The 21046-nt window shown below is 37.2% G+C and overlaps 1 protein-coding gene across 2 annotated transcripts in view; it reads left to right on the top strand.

Annotated features, from left to right (window-relative positions):
* The first annotated feature begins 3801 nt into the window (after positions 1 to 3801).
* The window catches only part of prkar2aa (protein kinase, cAMP-dependent, regulatory, type II, alpha A), a 33875-nt gene continuing 16630 nt past the window's right edge, over positions 3802 to 21046 (top strand). The window contains exons 1-3 of one of the 2 annotated variants that reach the window (XM_077718081.1): positions 3802 to 4115; positions 4191 to 4428; positions 6252 to 6537. In XM_077718081.1, coding sequence (XP_077574207.1) covers positions 6288 to 6537 — 250 coding nt within the window. In that variant the 5' untranslated portion in view covers positions 3802 to 4115; positions 4191 to 4428; positions 6252 to 6287. Of the gene's footprint in view, positions 4429 to 6251; positions 6538 to 21046 lie in introns of both variants that reach the window. The other variant, XR_013326549.1, reaches the window with a different exon arrangement.

A 21046-nucleotide genomic window follows, 5' to 3' on the forward strand; every position in this document is an offset into this window, starting at 1 on the left:
CCTTATAATGCGGTGCGCCTTATAGTCGTGAAAATACGGCATTTGCTTTACTTTAAAGCCTGCATGTTGGAATACTTTGTCTTCTTTTAACAAATGTACATTTCTAGGGTGAGATCAAATTGCATGTATACGCTATTTACGGACTTTTAGCCCAAAAATATACTGAAGTGCAAAAAAATAGAGTCCGACCACTGTGTTGTGTTACGGAGAAAATAAGTACAATTCCACAACTGGACCTTATATTTTATGGTTATAGTGTTGTTTGTGCCTTATTGATATGAGACCATAACCACGTGTGAGCATGTTGGTGCAATAACTTTTGTCTCCACCAGGGTTTTTTTTTTTTTTAAGAATAAGACGAACTATGTAGTTGTGATGTTAAACAGAGAATGCCTTTTATGTTATTTTTCTCGTCTGTCCTTTTGTCACAGCACCAATGTATTTCTAAAGCATTGTATTTGTCTGATTTGTTGGGTTTTCTGTGTACTAAAATAAAAAGCACTTCTACTGTGCATATTTTGTTTCAGTTAAACATAAGAAAAATAGATATATATGTATATATATACACATTATTCTTAATGCATTGCACTTCCATAATAACTAGTAATTGTTAAATGACATTGTAAGTCAAGAAATGCTCTGTTTACAAATACTACACAATGCACACTCATTAGATGACATGTGTCAAAGTGGCGGCCCAGGGGCCTAATCTGGCCCGCTGCATCATTTTGTGTGGCCCGGAAAAGTAAATCATGAGTGTCGACTTTCTGTTTTAGGATCAAATTAAAATGAAGAGTATAGTTGTATATTACATTTCCTCATTTCCCCCCTTTTTAATCAAAAACTGTAATTTTTAAATCATTTTTTCTGCGTTTTTAGTTTGAAAATCATTTTGTAAAAACTAAAAATATATTTTAAAAAAAAGCTAAAATAAACATTGTTTTAGATCTATAAAAACTGAATATTCAGGGATTTTAATCCAGTAGTTTTAATCCATTTATTTAAAAAATATATATAAATATTTTATCTAAAATGGTCCGGCCCTCGTGAAATCAACTTGGGATAGGCTCCAGCACCCCCGCGACCTTTGTGAGGATAAGTTCAGTCTTTATGGATTAATGATAAGCAAAAAAAGTGCCTTAAAAACTGTCACCTCAACGCACTAAGTAGGTAAATAAAAGGAATGGAATGGTTTACCACATCGTCACTGTAATGAAGACATTTTCATTGGCACTGTTTAATTAAACATCATGTATTTACTATCAATTACTTCAACTCAATGCCGGCAGTATATTGGGCTACTAGATGGCAGTATTGTTCCACAAACAGTATTATGTTCTATTTTCAAGGGTGTCAGACTCGGGTTGGTTCGCGGGCTGTTTTACCGTCAACTCGATTTCATGTGGACTGGACAATTTTAGATATAATATTTAGATTTTTTTTTCATAAATGGATTAAAAGAACTGGATCAAAAGCCCTAACTATTCATTTTTTATAGATCTAAAATAATGTTTATTTGAGCTTTTTTTTCTTAGTAAAGGAAAAGATCTTTTAATCATTATGTTGCATATTATAGTGGAAAACAGAAAATATTTTTACATATTTTTTGATTTTACGAAATTATTTTTTAACTAAAAACACAGAAAAAAATGATTAGAAAATTACAATTATTGATTTAAAAGGGGGAAATCAGGAAATATAAGTGTTAAGAATTAATCAATTTTACTACAACTGTAGTACTGTATTTTAAAATATTTTTTCAAGTTCCTGAACATAGCACAAGAGCGCTTAAGGTAGGTATGGTATCTTTTCCAAGGATCTTGTAAACTTACAATAAACCAGTTTCCAAGAATTTCACCCAGGCTTTTTCAACAAAATATTTTCCTCACTAAATGCAACAATGGAAGACGCTTTGTAGGTAGTTTTAGAACACAAATACAAGACGGACTAGTACACAATTATTCTGTGTCGTAGCATATTATTGTGTTATGACTAGTGAGATATTTGAAATCATGCTTCATAGGTAATTTTTAATCATTTTTTTTATAAAACTATGATGTATGTATTACAATACATCCTTATAATAATGCATTATTTAAGATAATAACATGTAGTGAATTTTAGAGAGCATAACACAGACTAATTATTTCAAAAGTGAGCATAATAGTGACTTATAAGATATTGTCTGCTGTACCACAGGAAATTGAATCTGTCAGGAAATTGCCTTTAAGGGCAGAAAATTGGCCGAGTTGGCAAAGTCGATGTCTCGAACTTGAAGGCTAGGGTTTGATCCTCTTTAGTTTTGGAAGTTTGACCAGTGGACCAGGTTCTTGAGCGACATCTGCGAAAAACTACATTTGAAATCAAATGGTTGTAACGGCAAAAGTTGCACTAAAATGGGTTAAAATCCACTTCCTAACAGCTTTTAGTGTTTAAATACAAACACTGGAGCTTTTCAGATATCAGAACTTGCCCCACAATTGAAATATTATTTTGGAATATAGCCATATTTTACTGACCAAAAATCCTTTTTAACTGTACACAATATCCATCCTCCTTTCTTTCTTCCTTCTTTTATAACACCATCGAAGCTAATGCTGAAAGTCATATTTCTGGCATAGTCCGTCTTGAAAATGGCTTTAAATCAACAAAACAGTATATTTGATTTTGCAGCCTGCTCCAGATACAGTTTGGTAGCTTTGGCTAATCCACTTTATCACTAGCCAATCATAGTTGGTGAAAGCGATGACGTATCCCTACGCCTGCGAGAAGGCATTGTGGTATTGCCAACTCGAAATCTGATTGGTTAAAGCAACAGTCTTATCAATGCTTGTTTAATGCAGCAGAGCCCGCAGAACTGATTGTGAAGGCCTTGAGGCAGATTTCTGACCCTAGCAACAAATAATGGCTGAAATGTGATTGGTTAAATGCTTCAATATGAAAACACACATCTGGAAGCAGTGCAACCAGGGGAGAAATCAATGAAAGGAAGCAAACAGACAATTTGGAATTATTTAATAAGTATTGATAAACAAAATATAATATATGATTCAGATATTTCTTAGGCCTGCAGAGAAGGCCTTGAAGACCCTGACGGCCCGCTACTGGTACAGATTGTCATTCCTCTCCACATCTTATCAGGGGTCCTTGGTGTACAATTGCAGACAATCCAACAGTCACAATATTTCCAACTGAACAATATTGCCCCAAAATGGCCGATTGATTACAACCTCATTCTTCCGTTTGTTGCCTGCAGGTTCGGAGTTATCCAATTGGCGGAAAGTCATAGTTCATTTTGAACTTGTTTATTTCAGGGCTAATGAATTAAGTCAAATTGATACTCCTCTATCAATTGGGGACAAATTTGATAGGGTTACTCAAGGGATGTATTATATAATGCCTAAATAAACTGAGGTGGGTGGATTTTAATTAGTTTCTCTCTGTTTATTAAGTATATTATTGAAGACTTATTGCTCTCTTTAGGCTCTTTAGGTGTGCTTTTGGTGTTTCTAGGCTGATCAACACGTTTAGTGAGAGAGCCGGGAGGTCGTAGTCCATTCTACACTTGCTATCTTCAGATTACAACCAAATATGACGGAGTATTTCATCATTTTTACGGGTGCGGCCATGTTTCCGTCTCTACGAGGGAAGTCCCTTTTCCTAATTTGATTGTCTCTAACTCCTGTCAATCAATGTCACTTCTCCCCATTTACCACGCCCACCACGTTTCCAGGAGGCGTGGCTAGTCATCCGTGCGTAACAACTGATTGGAGTAACTGTTGAGGGGCGGGTAAGGGGGGGGTTCGAGTCCAGGCGTGTGTATTCTTTGCACGCGTCTCCCTTGTATTTAATATTTCTATTAACATAAATTCCTAAAATTAGTGAATTTCCTCCTTGTTATTTTGCAATTTAGTCGTATTTTCATAGAAATACAATAACTCGAAACTAACCGAGTATTAGGTTCATTAGCCGGTTAGCTTGTTAGCTAACCCGCTCCCTGTAATTCTCAACAGTGAAGTCCCACCCTCCAACGGAGTGCGTGGTCGTCGTGTGAAGCAGCAACCGACAAGCGGTACTCCCTCCGTCCTTCCCTTGTTTAACACGGCTGGGGATCGGTGTGTTACTTATTACTCTTACCGATTGGACTCCCTAGCGAAGACAAACCTTTTAATCCCCAGTACGTCTTTCAGTGACGCCAACGGCATTGTTGGCCCTACGTGGGGAAAGACGTGTCTTCGAGGGATACGTTCGTTGTGGTGTGGTTACCCCCCCACCACCACTACCACCACCACCACCACCACTACCACCTCCCACCTCCCGGCTCAGAGGCTCGGCTTTGAGAAAAGCGGCGGAAACAGGAGCGAACGAGGAATACTGCACAGCCAACGAGGGGGCTGGCTAGTTTAGCCGGTGTGGTTGAATTCGCATGTAAGTATTGTAGAACGTTTTTATACTTGCTATCCTTTAGGCGGCCTGTTGTAATAAAACCAACGAGCGCCTGGTTATAGGTTATATAGCCGCGGCTACTTTAGAAGCGTTAACTTCTCCGTCCAGTTAATGCTAAATCTCCCCTTGAATTTTGGCTTTACTCGGGGTTAGCACAAAGCTAGCTCATATCTTGATGGATGGCGAGACAAGTGCCGATACACAGCCGGTTAATTAATTGTCCATGTAGTATTTTTGAAAGTTTTTGTTCAACTCTACTCAGTGTCTTTTAAATAAATAAATAAATATGACATGATATAGCCTTGGGGTAATTGTCATGAGTGTTAGCCTCTTTGCTAGCTTGTCAGTCAGCAGCCTAAGTTGACAGTTCTATGCGCGTGCATGTGTGCGCGCGCGTCTGTTTGTGTATGTGTCAATATTTGCGAAACTTAACGATTATCTGATGTATCCTCACCCCTCCCTGTGAAGAAAAAACGTTTTAGTCTCATATCTACACAAGGCAGCTGTGGGAACTCAATGTTCTGTGGTTGAACTCGAGATAAAGTGGCTGGTCCTTGTCAATATTAAACCACAACACGAATCAGCATTGCATTGTAACTTGCTGCCTTGGAACTTCAAACTTTAGGTTCACTTTAGTTTGGAAATTGAATCAGAGCTCTTAAAAAATACAAAGAGTGCTTAAAGTAACACTCAAAGTTTAGAATGGACAGTATACAATGTATCTTAGCTGTAGGAACTCCTTGTATTGCAAATGATTAGTTTTAGAATGAAAGAACATTGGATTTCATTCACCCTTTGGTCCATGAATGATAAAATATTTATTTGGTACAAAAGTGTGACTTATATAATCATAATTGACCTCTTCCAGTGTCAATATGCCAAGTTAAACAAAGCATTTCCAATATATAATAATGTATAAACTTAAAGAAAGGGAATCACATGTATAATAAACCCAACATAACGTAATAATATAATTCTTGAAAACACTATCTTATTCATTCATTCATTTTCTGAACCGCTTTATCTCAGCGGACTCAAGAGTCCCAGCTGACTTGGGGCCAGAGGCGGGGGACACCCTGAATCGGTGGCCAGCCAATCACAGGGCTCGAGGAGATGGACAACCATCCATGTTGTTAGACAAGATAGGACAGTTTTAGCAATGTTCACACTCCTACCTAGGGGTAATTTAGAATGCCCAATCAGCCTACCATGTATGTTTTTTTAATGTAGAGAGAAACAGGAGTACTCATAGAAAACCCACACAAACCTAGGAAGACCATACAAACTCCACCTAGGTGGATTGACCTGGATTTGAACCCGAGACCAATGTTCCCTCTAATTTTTCATGTAAAACATGCTGTAAAACACGAAAAACACAAGAGTGGACAGGGCTACTGCCACTGGCTTCCGTGTAAACGGCGCCATCATGGGGAAAGGGGTACAAAAATAAAAAGTTTGGATTTTATTTACTGCGCGACATATAATTGCTGCTGCGCAAAGAAGACAAGAGTAGGGAACATTGCCCAGGTATTTATAAATGATTACATTCTATATTGATCAAATATTAATTTAAAAAATGTTTTAAAGAGTGAAATCTGATTAATATATCACTCAAATCACATTAAACTCATTACCTGCCATTATCAAAAATCAATTCATTCAAATTGGCAATGCTGACTGCAAAATAGATGGTCTTGTGGCCTCAATAGCAGCCCATGAGTTAAATAAGAGCCTATTAGGGGTTAACCATGTATTATTTTGAAGAATGTAACAAGTAATCCTAGCGATTACCTCTTTTCCACCAGACGGAGAACAAGCACTGCCACTGAGCCAACACAACCATGAGTATTGAGATACCGGTGGGATTGAAGGAACTGCTGGAGGGCTACACAGTGGAGGTATTGCGACAACGGCCATCGGACCTTTTGGATTTTGCCGTCCAGTACTTCACCCGCTTGCGGGATACCAGGGGTCAAGATGGGGCCAATGATGGAGGAAAGACAGGGAAAGGGGTTATGTTTGATGGGGAGCCCATGCAAACAGAGTCCAATGGGGATGATGATGATGACGATGATGACTCTGACTTTGAACGTGAGTAATACTGTCTGCCTTTAAAGTAAAATGCCACTATTTAAGTGTTCAAATACCCATAAAACAAGTGGGACTGTCACTCATTCTAATAATTTATGATTGCCTTGCATTTAGTTTAGTTAAATTTAGTTTAGGTTTAGGTTTAGTTTAGTTTAGTTTACTTTACTTTTAGTTTCAGTTTAGTTTAATTCGTAGTACCTTAAGTGCAAACCATAGTTAACTAATCTGCATTAGTCCGATAAAAAATATAAATAAACATCAATAAATACCAGTTTGGAAGTGCACAGATAGTGCAAAAAAATAAGCATTTTCAAATTTGTTCCACCAATCCCGCCCCCTTTTCATTTTAAAAAAAAAAATAGAACATAGATTTTGTTCAACTAAGTCACATTTTCGGACCAAATATTATCTTGGCAGGGCAGTGTAATGACTAGCAAGTTAGCAAAGAGGTTTTTAGGTAGAAAGTACTTTTCTTATAACAATTGTTCTCCCTAATCTAATTGCATATCAGAAGCTAATTAGCTCTTAGCTCAGTAGTCAGCATGTTTAACTGCTGTATTGACAATATAGATTCAAACCCTGCCTAGAAAGGCACTAGAATGTAAAACAAGAGTGCAATTACATTGGTTGTACATCATTTTACAGGCTGTATTTGCAGTTTAAATTGAATTTTTTTATCGGTAGTTGATTAATTTGACAGCAAACCTTAGACTTTTTCCCTGTTTCTTTAACTGTAACATTTCAACCACTGTGTTTTACTGTGAAGTTAAATATTCTTTTAATTGTTTATTAACCTAGCTGGTGGCTACTGAAACAATCTTTTACAAAAAATAATTTGAACAGAAAATGGAATACAAAAAGAAGAAAAAATTGCAAGGTTGGAGATAAAATTTAATCACTAATAATCAAGTGTAAATATTCTTTGTTTGGAGAGTAACCACTCTTCAGTAGAGTTTAGGTCAAGGTTTTCTGACTGTTTTATATCTTGGTGTGATGCAAAAATGGGAGTAGATCTACTCTTGGAAACTTTTTTTGTCAATTCAGAAGCTCCTTGACTTCTATTTCCCATATTGTAGTAATCTCTTCCCTTTTCTTTAATTTGTAAATACAATGTTAGACTAATTGATTTTCTTCCTGGATGCAGTCACTGTAAATGTTACCCAATTGCTGGTCTAATACATATTTTAATTGAATTACAAATGGAGATTTACCAGCTGGGTACTGGATTTTTTTTCTCTCTGACTAATTACTCATTTTTTGAAACCACATGAGACTCAGGGTGAAATTATTCACTAAATCCTTGGCTCAGTTTGTATCTCGTTTTTCTAAATCGATTTATTTCTTGATATATACGGCATTCATATTTTGTTTTATCAAATATTTAGCCCATACATGTGTTTCACTTGAATTTGGAAGGTTTTCAATTTCCTCTGCTTATCCACAAGCCTGTATAGCGCTATGCTTTAGTACTGAGTGTGGATTAAACATGGAGCCATCATGTGAAAACATGTTTCTTTCCTGCCAACAATCTGTGGGCTTCATGCGTGCAGAAATGTGGTGAATGAGCTGTCGGGATCAAGGTACAAACATGAGTGGTTGCACAATAAGCAGTCAGTATGTATATGCTGCAAACACGTTGTGGATACATTATTTTTGGTGCTCGGACGTTTGGTCGGCGATCTTTTGGTCCCTTTCGGTCGCCATCTTTCGAGTTTACTGTTGAGGCCAGCTCTCAAAATTATATTCATAAGAGAGAGTTTAATATCTAAGAGAGAGAGTTTAATATCTAAAAGAGAGAGTTTAATATCTAAGGGAGAGAGGTTAATATCTAAGAGAGTTTAATATCTAAGAGAGAGAGAGTTTAATATCTAAGAGAGAGAGAGTTTAATATACTAATAATATATATAATCTATAAGTACTATTTAATATCTAAGTACTCTTTAATATCTAAGTACATTTGACCGGCGACCAAAAGACCGGCGAACAAAAGACCGGCGACCAAAAGACCGGCGACCAAAAGACCGGCGACCAAAAGACCGGCGACCAAAAGACCGGCGACCAAAAGACCGGCGACCAAAAGACCGGCGACCAAAAGACCGGCGACCAAAAGACCGGCGACCAAAAGACCGGCGACCAAAAGGCCGGCGACCAAAAGACCGGCGACCAAAAGACCGGCGACCAAAAGACCGGCGACCAAAAGACCGGCGACCAAAAGACCGGCGACCAAAAGACCGGCGACCAAAAGACCGGCGACCAAAAGACCGGCGACCAAACGTCCGGTCACGATTATTTAGTGCCCCAGCTTGGTGCTGCCACTGTGATTTCTGTACATAACGTTACGTTTCCGTTGATCAAAATGAACCCAATTGATAAAAATGAGCAAAATTTAGACCGAGAGTTCTTGAATGGTTTGTATACTTGCAGTACATCACAGTAGACGCAGACTAATGTGCTCTGCATGCACTGTGCAGAGCAGTGTAGCTTAAATCATGTCAGTATACCTTGGAGCTACTGAGTCCTGTTTTGTGAATGAGGCTTCTACAATGTACTGTATTTTATCAATGGAGTTATCCTCTTTTCATGGATTGTAAAGTTACCATGAGTACTAAGTATGCTAAAGTAACCAAGGGTTTCTATGTCTGTATTTGAGAGCTTCAGGGTTTGGCTATGATCACACATAGTGTTTTTAGCTAACTAAAAACTTATGTACAAACCACCTCAATTGTAGAAAATCTAGTAATTCCTATGTAACAGCATACGTATGTTTTTATTAAGCAAGTTCTCGTCAATATAGCTTTAGTTTGTCTAACTATTACATAGTGTGCAGGTACTAAGTGTGGCATCTCATAGCGTTGTAGGAAAGTGGATGCAGTTTGGTGTAATGGGTTTAAGTCTCTTTTATAATACTTTTTTTACAAATTCATCTTGAAAAGTTTTCGCAATTTATTGGAAGTATCAAACCAGCCATTGCCTTTCACCTGTTAAGACAGTTGGACACGATAATGGTGTTTCAACTGCGTCATTCGCCATTGTTCTTGAGTTTGCTGCAGTATTTGGGCTTCTAAAGAGAAAAGGAACGAGGAACTAGCACAAAAAAATCCCTTATGGTGCAGGCAGTGACATTTCCATATGTAAAAACCAATTATTGATGTACAATCCAGCCACATTGAATGACGAACTCACACTATGGTAAAATTATTCTTTCTAATGTCGTAGATTTGCGTTTTTAGGTTTGAATGGTAGGCAAAATCATAGCAATTGGTGAATTGTTGACATTTTTTGCTAACGTTTGAAATGTTTAATTTCCCCATTATAATTTCAATCAGAACATACAAAGTCATCATCCTTGTATATTCTGATTAGGACAATTTCCACAGGCCAGATTGAAAGTGTTGTGCTTTTTCTTACCAAGAAACTTTGGATCGCACACATGACTTCCATGGCATGAGAATATTGAGCTAACATTGTAACATAACCCCAGGCCAAATATCACTGTGGTTGACAAAACCGGCTTGTATAGCTAAATGCATCATGTGCTCTAGCCTGACCACTCTTCTACATTGCCTGTAGATACAATATAGCAAATCCTTAACCAACTATCACTTAGCCGAATGTAAACCTTCTGAAAACAACACTTGGATTTTAAATTAAAATGGTTTCTTAAAAAGTATATAGCCATTTGTAATCTTAAATGCCAAAAATAGTATTGTAAACATGCACTACTGTAACATCCATTTCCTCTTTGAATCGCCAGATAAGCACTTTGCAATGGAATAAATCTGCATTATAATACCAATGTTGCATTTTAATCAGTAAAGACTAAGGCTAATAAAATACTGGATTATGTGAGCATACACAATGTGTATTGTACAATCTACTCCAATTATATACCAAAAAATATACATTAAAGTCTTTAAATGTAAGGGCTTCCAAGTATTCTGGCATTAGTTGGTGCACAAATAAATAATAGTGATGAATTATTTGTTAGATAATAAAGAGCCCAATTTAAACCAATAAACAAATATAATGGCATTGCTTATAAAGAGATGTTTCCCAACTTTTATTGGACTATTTTTCTTTTTTACTGAAAAATATCAAATAGATCACAAAACATAAATAACAGGTAAAGTATGAATATTGTAATATTTGAGTGAAAACACAGACAATATGTGCCTACTATGAAAACCCGAATAATAGTAGGCACCGGAATAATAGTAGGCAGTGGAAAATTCCAAAAATAATGAATATTAGTAGGCACGAGATAATTAGTGTCTAAACAGATTCGATGCATAGAATTAAAGCTATGATGGAATATTTATTATAAAATCATAACAAGGACAATCATTATTATTTTAATCAACAGTTTACTAGTAGCATGACACAAAATAATATGTTTAAATTCCTCTAAAGTGTACTTTTTATATTTTTTCTCCATGCTAATACTACTGCTAGCAAGACAACGGATAATTGTGTTGCAAAGTTGTATTACAGTTGCAAATAATTGCTGCAATGAATTGCGTATAACGTAACTCTCGTATATATTAGGTCTACCAATACATTGTAATTATGTATATTGCAACTCTACCAGTGGCAATTGCACGTTCTTACTAGTACTAGTACGTTATAAAAACAGCATGTGTACTTTACACGTAGAAAGTTAATGACGTAGAACAATGTTGCTGCTGCACGGACTTAATTGAGGCAAAAATTAATAATCGTAGGCACCCAAATAAAAATCTTAAGCATGTGAAAATTTCAGTTGAAAAAATAATCGTAGGCACATGATTATTCGGGTCTTCATAGTAGGGACCATAACTGCAATAAAATTGGTGTACATTTAAATATCCCACTTTTAGTTGATTTTTTTTCTATATTATATTTAGATTAAATTACTGGGAATTTAGTTTTTCCTTTCTAATTTATCCACAGTATCTTATTAGTTTGACTAAAGCAGATTTGTTGATTTTTGTCTTTTTAATTTTTTTAAAAAGATATAATGAAATATCATGCAGTAATCAGTATTCAAATCCTCTAGTCATTATTTAGTAGAAGCACCCCATTGACCTTTTAACAGCCATCTGTCTTTTTGGAAAGGTTTCCACACCTAAATTTGGGGAACCTTTGCAATTCCTCCTCCACATTCAGTAACCATTAAGTATTTACTCTTAAATTTACATTCCAATTCATTTGAACATCCTCATAACAAAATAAACAGGACATACTGTAGTTAAAACGTGGGCAAGCTTAGTTAGAGTTGTCATACTCACAGTTAAAGATAGCTATCATTTGAACTTTGTCACTTCCTCATTCTCTTTTCCTGAGCTATCTTCTATTACATTTGCAGCAAAAAATGAGGAAGTAGAATCCTCCATGATCATCCCTGTATAGAATTAATCTGGTCTGTCGTTCCCACAGTGGAAGACATTTTATTTATCCATCACGCCAGTCAGCTTTGATAAATCTTTTTGTTTTTCTTGCAATTATTAGTACTAATTTCTTTTTGAAAGTATATGCGATTAACCTTGAATCTAAGGGCTTTTCCTCACATAGCAGGGTCTCATAAAATGAAGATTTGTATGTTTACGACTTGGCTTATGAGGTCAACCAATGTTATTGGAGAATTCCATGTGTAATGTGCCCACATTAGTACATCAATAATTGGGATTTTGCATTAGTGAGTACTGTAACTGACTGAAACAGAATGTGTACTGCATATCCACAGAATGGGACTGCATAAGTACCCCTCAAAAGTGTTTTGTTACTGGTTTTTGTACTTGCACTAGTTCCTTACTGGTTTTAAAGGGACAAATACTGGAATACATTGAGGAACACAATCGGTAGGGAAAGTTATGGATGATTTTCTGATACTTTGTACCCATAGCAGGCAGTCTTAGGCGAAGTCTAGAATTATGTCTGTTGAAAGAGCACCTTATGTATCTGACTTATTTTAATTATTATTTTTAAGCAGTCAGAAGAATTTATGATAGTGACCATTTATCTTCAAAGTCACGATCATTAAAATGATACAAATTTCATCAGAAGTATCCAACATTCTTGCTTTGTCATTTTTGGGAGTTTATGCCATGTTCCTCAATTCAGCTGCAATGCATCTGTTAAGCATATTTGCTTGGATATTCTGGATTTGTTGAAAAAAATCCAGTTTGTTTCTACAATTATATTAAGAAATGTGAAGTTGATACCTTCACTGATGTCATCAGGCTGATGTGCCAAAAAAAATGCATTTTAAACCATTTATGGTCCCTTAAACCAGGCTCTGTTTAGTCTTGTAATTTACATAATAATATTATATGACAGGCGCCCGAGTGGTTACCGCATCAGCCTCACAGTTTTGAGATTGAGGGTTCAACCCCAGGTTTGTACCTAACTGTGTGGAGTTTCGTGACCAGACGTTTGGTCGCCGGTCATTGGTCGCCGGTCATTGGTCGCCGGTCTTTTGGTCGCCGGTCTTTTGGTCGCCGGTCTTTTGGTCGCCGGTCTTTTGGTCGCCGGTCTTTTGGTCGCCGGTCTTTTGGTCGCCGGTCTTTTGGTCGCCGGTCTTTTGGTCGCCGGTCTTTTGGTCGCCGGTCTTTTGGTCGCCGGTCTTTTGGTCGCCGGTCTTTTGGTCGCCGGTCTTTTGGTCGCCGGTCTTTTGGTCCCTTTTGGTTGCCGGTCAAATGTACCTCAATATTAAACAGTACTTCGATATTAAACAGTACTTTGATATTAACAGTACTTTGATATTAAACAATACTTAGATATTAAACAGTACTTAGATATTAAACTCTCTCTTTTAGATATGAAACTCTCTCTTTTAGATATGAAACTCTCTCTTTTAGATATTAAACTCTCTCTTTTAGATATTAAACTCTCTCATGAATGTAATTTTGAGAGCTGGTTTCAACAGTAAACTGTCACCATTTGACCGGCAACCAAAAGACCGGCGACCAAACGTCCGAACGTTTTCATGGTCTCCCCAGGCTTGCATGGTTTTTCTCTGCGTACTCCGGTTTCCTCCCACATTACAAAAACATTCATGCTAGGCTTGTTCAACACTCTAAATGATATATAATAATGATTAGTATGAGTGTTTGGTGTTTGTAGGAATGGTTATCTGTCTCTTTGTGTCCCCTGCCTGGTGCCCATTAATGGCTGAGATTGGCTCCAGTACCCTCCGCGACCCCTGTGAGGATGAGCAGTACAGAAAATGAATGAATGAAAATTTTGCAGAAGCATTTTTTTTGCAGGAATGGCATACAAGGAGGTTTTCTGGTTCTGTAAGCGCACTACGACTGGCAACCGGTTTAGGGTGTAATCCACCTTTCATTCATTAGTAAGGAAAGGCATTCATTGCATCTGCACATTTCCTGTTTTCTTGTTTTCATTCTGTTAATGAGACTTACCTAATGACCAAACATTAAAGCAACTAGAAGTGAGGTATAATTTTTCATGACTTTTCTTTGATTGAATACGTATGCTCCAACTCCTTCTCTTATGAATAAACTAAAATAGTCTGTCAATCTCTGTCCCAGTGTCCCGTCGTCTGCAAGTGTTGACCTGGATGAATGAGACCAATCTCATTAGACAAGTTGGCTTACAGAGAGAAGAGGTTATTATAGGATTTAGTAGAACCTATCTTTGCCATGCTCAGAAAATAGAATGAACATGTTTAAAAGGAACCATCATTAAAAGGTGTACTTAAGGAAAATGGAATGAGAAATGTATTGTAGAAGATGTGTATTATGAGTTAAATTGTTTAATGTGTCTTTTAAAAAATAGTCTTGATTTTAGATTTCTTTTTAATCCTTATTAGTAAGATATGTATCTTTATTAATAGATTATTGATTCATTTACTTTAGGGTGAAGCTTTAAATCTCATTACTAGTCTATAATGACAATAAAAACATTCAATTCAAATGAATTATTTCATATATTTTTTAACTACAGAAACAAAGAAGCACTTTGCCCAATTGCGATTTTCTTCATTGAGTTCTTGTACAACAAAAAACTTGCCTTTGCATTACATTTCCATATTAAGAGTACTGCATTTGATTGATTCTGTTTAGGATTGTTAGAGTTTTTTAAAGACTAGTACAGTGATTCAGAATGAAGCTCAGCAGCTCTCTTGGCTTTGAGATTAACAGAAGGTTTGCTTGAAGGTGACCATGGCTTTAAAATGTTGAAGAACAAAGTCATTTCCTATTGATACAAATAGATAAAATATATTGTTTGATTAATCAAAGCTATTTTCGATTACATTTACCCTCTGCAACAAAACACAGTATGTATTGTTACCCTCTATTATGCTTTGTTCTAAATATATGGACATTCATTCCTGACCTATAGTATTAAGTACATTCAGTAAACCTGATCACAAAGATAGTACCACACACACCTCATTAGAAGTGTTACATTAAAGTACATTTGTTCTTATCTGCTATACTAACCAGTATCATATAGTAGTTATTGAGTGCTTGAGGATTTATTAACTCACTGTCTAAATAACTCACCTTTTGAAGTTCATTTGAATACTGTCTATGGGTTGATGCATTTCCCATCGCTTGTAAATCACAGTTGCCATAGAAACTACTGGCCTTCAGCAGATTGGAGCTAGTCACTCCCCTCCCATGACTGTGATAGGCGGTAGCCTTGTTTTTGTGTTTAGATAGTTGAAGGTCATAACTAGTCTAGGCCAGGCCCTTTCCTTTTGGAAAATGTTTTTTTTTCCTGTCCCGTGAAGATTGCTAAATTTTCACTTTATACTTCGTTTTTATTGCTCTGGATTGGAGCTATTTGTGTAAATAAAATGGTGTATGAAGTGCTGAGATCACCCCCAAACGACTCAGTGTGACCTCCCTTAAGCTTTCAGAGGCTGGGGTACCTTGATTCTGCCTTGTTAGGGGCTCTCAATGTTCCAGTCAGTAACAAAGCTAGAACTGAGCCATTGTTGGGTACAGATAAAAGACTGAAAGGTTCTTGAGTGGCCAATCTAATTGGCTGAATTAAATCCTGCAGAGAAGCTTTTTTGGAACTTGATGATGGGAGTTTCAGCTAACCAGCCCTAATATGGTAAATCAACTAGTGGGCTTTGCTATGAAGAATAAGCAAATCGTTATAAGGTTTCTCTAAGGCTTTGTTTCACATCTGAAGAATGTTATTGCCAAAGGTTGATGGAACATGGGTGTATGTGACAAATATGGGGGGTAATCCAAGATGTCTGAGCCAGTGGCGGGGGTACGCCATGAATCGGTGACCAGCCCATCACAGGACACAAGGAGACAGACAACAATCCAGACTCAAACCCATACCTAGGGGCAATTTAGAGGGTCCAATCAGCCTACCATGCATGTTTTTAGAATGTGGGAGGAAACCGGAGTACCCGGAGAAAACCCACGTAGGCCCGGGCAGAACAAGCAAATTCCACAATATCACGTAAGAGCACAGCAAGTGAACACAAAAAAGTTAAGAAGCTGCAACTTCACATACAATTGTTTCAATGGATAATGAGTAGAATCCCGACACAGTCTAAAAATGTAATTGTCCTGGAGTTGAACCCTGAATCCCAGAGCTGTAAGGCTAACCCAGGGATGACCAAACCTTGAGGGCCGCTGTGGGTGCAGGGTTTTGTTCCAACCAATATAGCACAGTTTAACCAATGAAATTTCTGCAGAAAACAAAAAGGATCTTACCATAGTACAATGATTGCACTTGTAGGACAACAGATTGGTGAAAAGGTGACCTCTCAACAGAATGAAAACCTGCACCCATTGCGGACCTTTGTGGAATAGTTTGATCACTCCAGTGCGAAACACTCGCTCCACCGGGCTGCTTAGACATGTAGTATACAGTGTTCCCTCGGTTATTGCGGTTAATGGGGACCGGGACCACCCGCGATAAGTGAATTTCCGCGAAGTAGGGGTGCCCCTTCAAAAATGCTTAAAGAAACGTATAACACGTGCACAAAAGCATCACCAAGCAAAAACATCATAGTAGTCCGGATGGAGGATCTTTTGCAGTTTTTTTGCACGTAAGAAACATCATTATTGGTAGTTGTGAACATTGTTTTTTTGGGCGGTGAAGATGCGCCTGTAAACAGCCATGACGTCATCAATGCCATTCCTGAACTCTCACTATGTTATTGACCATTTCTTTGGCCTTTTTTGATGCAATTACTAATTCTTATTGAATATTTTGTTTCCACCTCCTGTAAAATGATGTAATTTATAATTTTAACTTAATATCTTTAAATTTTTTATTTTTTTTCCTGAAAAAAATCAGTGAAGCTCTGAGTCCGCGATAGCTGAAGCGCGAAGTAGCGAGGGAACACTGTATTCTAAAAATATTATCGTAAAGTAAGTTTATGTAACAAGTTCTCTTGATCTCTTTAAAAACAAGCTAAGTTTCTTGCCAGACTTACTAAACAATTTACTGCTATGGGTTGAACAATTTTTAAGTTTTATTTCCTATAGTCGATGAGCTATGAAGGCACTTATTCGGATTCTGAATTCAAAGACTTATTTGTAAGCTAGCTTGAATTGGAGGAGAACTGTTTTTTTTTTTTACTGTAAATGGTCATGTAATTGGAATTTAGATTGTCCTTGTTTATGTTTCACTTGAGTGGTTTGACGAGCTCATGTTCTGATGTCCTATCCGTTGAGTGTTCGCAAACGTTTCTTACTCTTTAACCCTTTTTACCGCACATTATTCCCGACGGTAAGATTTTGTGTTGTATTTCTACGTAAACAATGTTTTTTTGTCCCTGAGAAAGAGTTTGGGGCATGTTCAGAGGCCCTTGGTTCAATGTGAGTGTTGTAATGAGCTGAATAATACAGGCCTGGAGGAATTGCCTCAATTGGCAGCAGTTGCCTGTGGGAATGTGTTTCCTGTTGTCGCATTCTTTGATAACAATTCTAGGTAATGGCATTTGTCTTTAGATGCAATTAACGAATAATCGGTCAAGCAAAATTGCCATAATTAATGGTTAAATGATTATTCCAATCCAAAATTTTGCAGAGATTTAAGGGTGTTCTAGCTTTTTTTGGAGTTCCGGTGAAGTTTTGAATTTTTTAAAAATGTTTTTCCAAAATTCAGCCGATATTTATATTTTTAAGCCATTTAAAAACATTAAAAAAAAATGCAACCAGCGTATATTTCAATTTTGGTTTAAAAAATGAACTGAATTGGAACAAACTTTCTCTGCCAACTAGGTTGTGAAAATTTGAGAATAAATAAAGCCCTAATTGGGCTGGGCGGAATGGAAATTATCACGTTAAATTGAGCAAATTTATAAATGATAATGAATTTAGATAAATGCATGAAATAAACTTTCTTATTTACCGTATTTTCACGACTATAAGGCGCACTTAAAAGTCTGAAATGTTCTCCCAAATAGACGGGATGCCTTATAATCCAGTGTGCTTTATACATGAAAAAAAATTAAAACGTCATTCATTGAGGGTGCGCCTTATAATGCGGTGCCCCTTTATAATGCAGTGCGCCCTATAATGCAGTGCGCCCTATAATGCAGTGCACCCTGTAATGCAGTGCGCCCTGTAATGCAGTGCGCCCTATAATGCAGTGCGCCCTATAATGCAGTGCGCCTTATAATACAGTGCACCTTATAATACAGTACGCCTTATAGTCGTGAAAATACATACTTATTTACTAACTTTCAATTGATTGTATTAATAGTCCATGTTGAAAAGCCAAACATGATCTAGAACTCCAAGCCTCAGATTTTGTTCCATAGATGTGTTAACCCCACGTCAAATATGCCGCCCAACTGATTATCTTAACTACCGTATTTTCACGACTATAAGGCGCACCGCATTATAAGGCGCACCCTCAATGAATGACATTTTTTTCCATATATAAGGCGCACTTTATTATAAGGCGTACTGTCTATGTTGGGGAAAATTTAAGACTTTTAAGTGCGCCTTATAGTCGTAAAAATACGGTAATTGCTATTGACTTCCAGGTATCAAGCACTCACTCACTACACAGTCACCTTTAGAGCCAGCCATTGTTGATGTTTTGGATTTTTTTTGTATCAAATCTTGCAGTGGGGGAGGAGCTATATGATGGAAGATGTTGTAAACTAAGATGGCATCTGCATATTTAACAGTATTGTTTCAGTTCAGGCGTTTGTGTTTTTTTTAATATCCGACACTGGTGATTTTTCGTTTTTGGTTTTCTGTTTTTTCCATATATAAGGCACACTGGATTATAAGGCGCACTGTCTATTTTGGAGAAAATTTCAAACTTTTAAGTGCGCCTTATAGTCGTGAAAATACGGTAAAACAAATGCTGGTGAGTGCTGGTAAAGTAATATTGATTAAGTCATCGGGATTGTGAAGGCTATTGAAATGAGGCACTGGGAAAGTCGATGAGCGTGACCAGTGTAGAACGAGTGGGAGAAAGAACAAGCATTGTGTTGTTGTTGGGGGAGAAACAAAGTAAGTGAAAGTGTCTCCCACCCTTTTTTATTATATCCCTTACTCTTCTGGGTCCCCTTGTGCTGAAACCACTCCCAGCTGATGACCAATCAATCCCAGTGGTTAACAAAAGATTTCAACATCTTGTCACACTACATTTGTGTTTATCTATCTTGCAAAACACGGACCAGTTTAGGGTGTAATAAGGTCCGCTAGAATAGGCTCCAGCAACCCTTGCATGGATACATGGTACCCAAGATGAATGAATAAAAAATCATGTTTAGTTATGTCACGTTTTAGGCTTTTTTTCACACCTTCATGTTACTTGTGAGCAGCTGTCATAAAGCCCGCAAAATTCAAGATGTACGATAAAATGGTCTATTAAATAACTCCACTGTATTTCATATTTTGCTGTAGGCTATCATCTCATTATGCTGTGTTAAGTGTTTATAACCTCCATTACTTCTAGAAGTCACATGTATGTTTTTAATCTTCGCCTTTCTTGAACAGTCACTGAAAGTTAAACTGCTCTACTTAGGAAGACCTTACACTGCACATATTTGACTCATTGCACACTTAATGGTCCTAAAATATTTTATTTAACTATTTGACTGTGGCATCCATTAAGCAGACCAGAGTTGTTTGATTAATAAATTACACAAAGCTTGACATTTTTTTGTTATAATGATGCTCCCCAGAGAAGGGTTGAATGTAGGGGTGAAAAAAAAAACATAATTCCAATTATTTGTAAACATTTGTCATCTTAAGTGCTTGTGTCAATATTAAATTGCAAACCTGACACTTTATTTCATTCAACCATCATTACTAGTGATCATAAAATCATAAAATATTGAATTCCTGATCAAGTATGCTAGATTTTATCAATCTCCCAAGTCATATTTTTAATAATTTGCAGTTCCAGTTCCAACTGGATATTGTCGGGCTCACCCATACATGAAATTCAGGCTCTTGTACCACTCCTCGAGTTGGGTTGGACAGTTTTAAACTTTGGAGTCCCCCATGAGCATATCAGGGTATACTCATTGCCACCCCAGTTCAGTTTTTCCAAGGTTTTCTTTCTTTAATGTGGCATTGACTCCCATATATTGTTGTATTTCCGAATACCGTATTTTCACGACTATACGGTGCATCGTATTTTTAGCCGCAGTGTCGGTAACGATTGCTATTTCTGTATTTTAAACACACAAAGGATGCACCGTTTTTTTAGACTCAGTAGCTAGCTCAGTGGTCTCAAACCGGTTCCACATAGGGCTGCAGTGGGTCCTGGTTTTTGTTCCAACCAATCCAGTAATGACATTTTAACCAATCAGGTGTCTTTAAAATAAGTAGCACCTGAATCTAATTAACTGATTGCACTTGTAAAAGGTATCCTTGTTGAGTTGGAATGAAAACCTGCACCCACTGCAGCCCAGTTTGAGACCACTGAGCTAGCTAGTGTTGAAGTCGATGGGCAGGCCACAATCCATTGGGTGTATTGACAAAAAAAAAAGATATATCCCAGGAGTCACTGCGCAGTACTTTATCTACGGGAAAATAGTAGAGTCTGAGGCTAGTTGCTGTAGTTGTCCTATCGACTGATTTATTTTATTTTATCGTGATAACAATTTTAGTATTGGTCCATATATAAAGCGCACTGGATTATAAGGCGCCCTGTCTATTTTGGAGAAAATTGAAGACTTTTATGTGCGCCTTATAGTCGTGAAAATACAGTATATTACAGTGTTCCCTCGCTTATCGCGGTTAATGGGGACCGGGACCACCCGCAATAGCTGCATTTCCGTGAAGTAGGCGTGCCCCTTCAAAAATGCTTAAAGAAACGTGTAACACGTGCACAAAAGCACCACCAAGCAATAACATCATAGTAGTCCGGATGGAGGATCTTCTGCTTTTTTTGCACGTAAGAAACATCGTTATTGGGAGTTGTGAACATTGTTTTTTTGGGCGGTGAAGATGCGCCTGTAAACAGCCATGACGTCATCAATGTGATTCCTGAACTCTCACCATGTTATTGACCATTTCTTTGGCCTTTTTTTGGATTCAAATACTAATTCTTATTG

This window comes from Stigmatopora nigra, chromosome 1, assembly GCF_051989575.1.
Source record: "Stigmatopora nigra isolate UIUO_SnigA chromosome 1, RoL_Snig_1.1, whole genome shotgun sequence".
Classification (NCBI taxonomy): Eukaryota; Metazoa; Chordata; class Actinopteri; order Syngnathiformes; family Syngnathidae; genus Stigmatopora; species Stigmatopora nigra.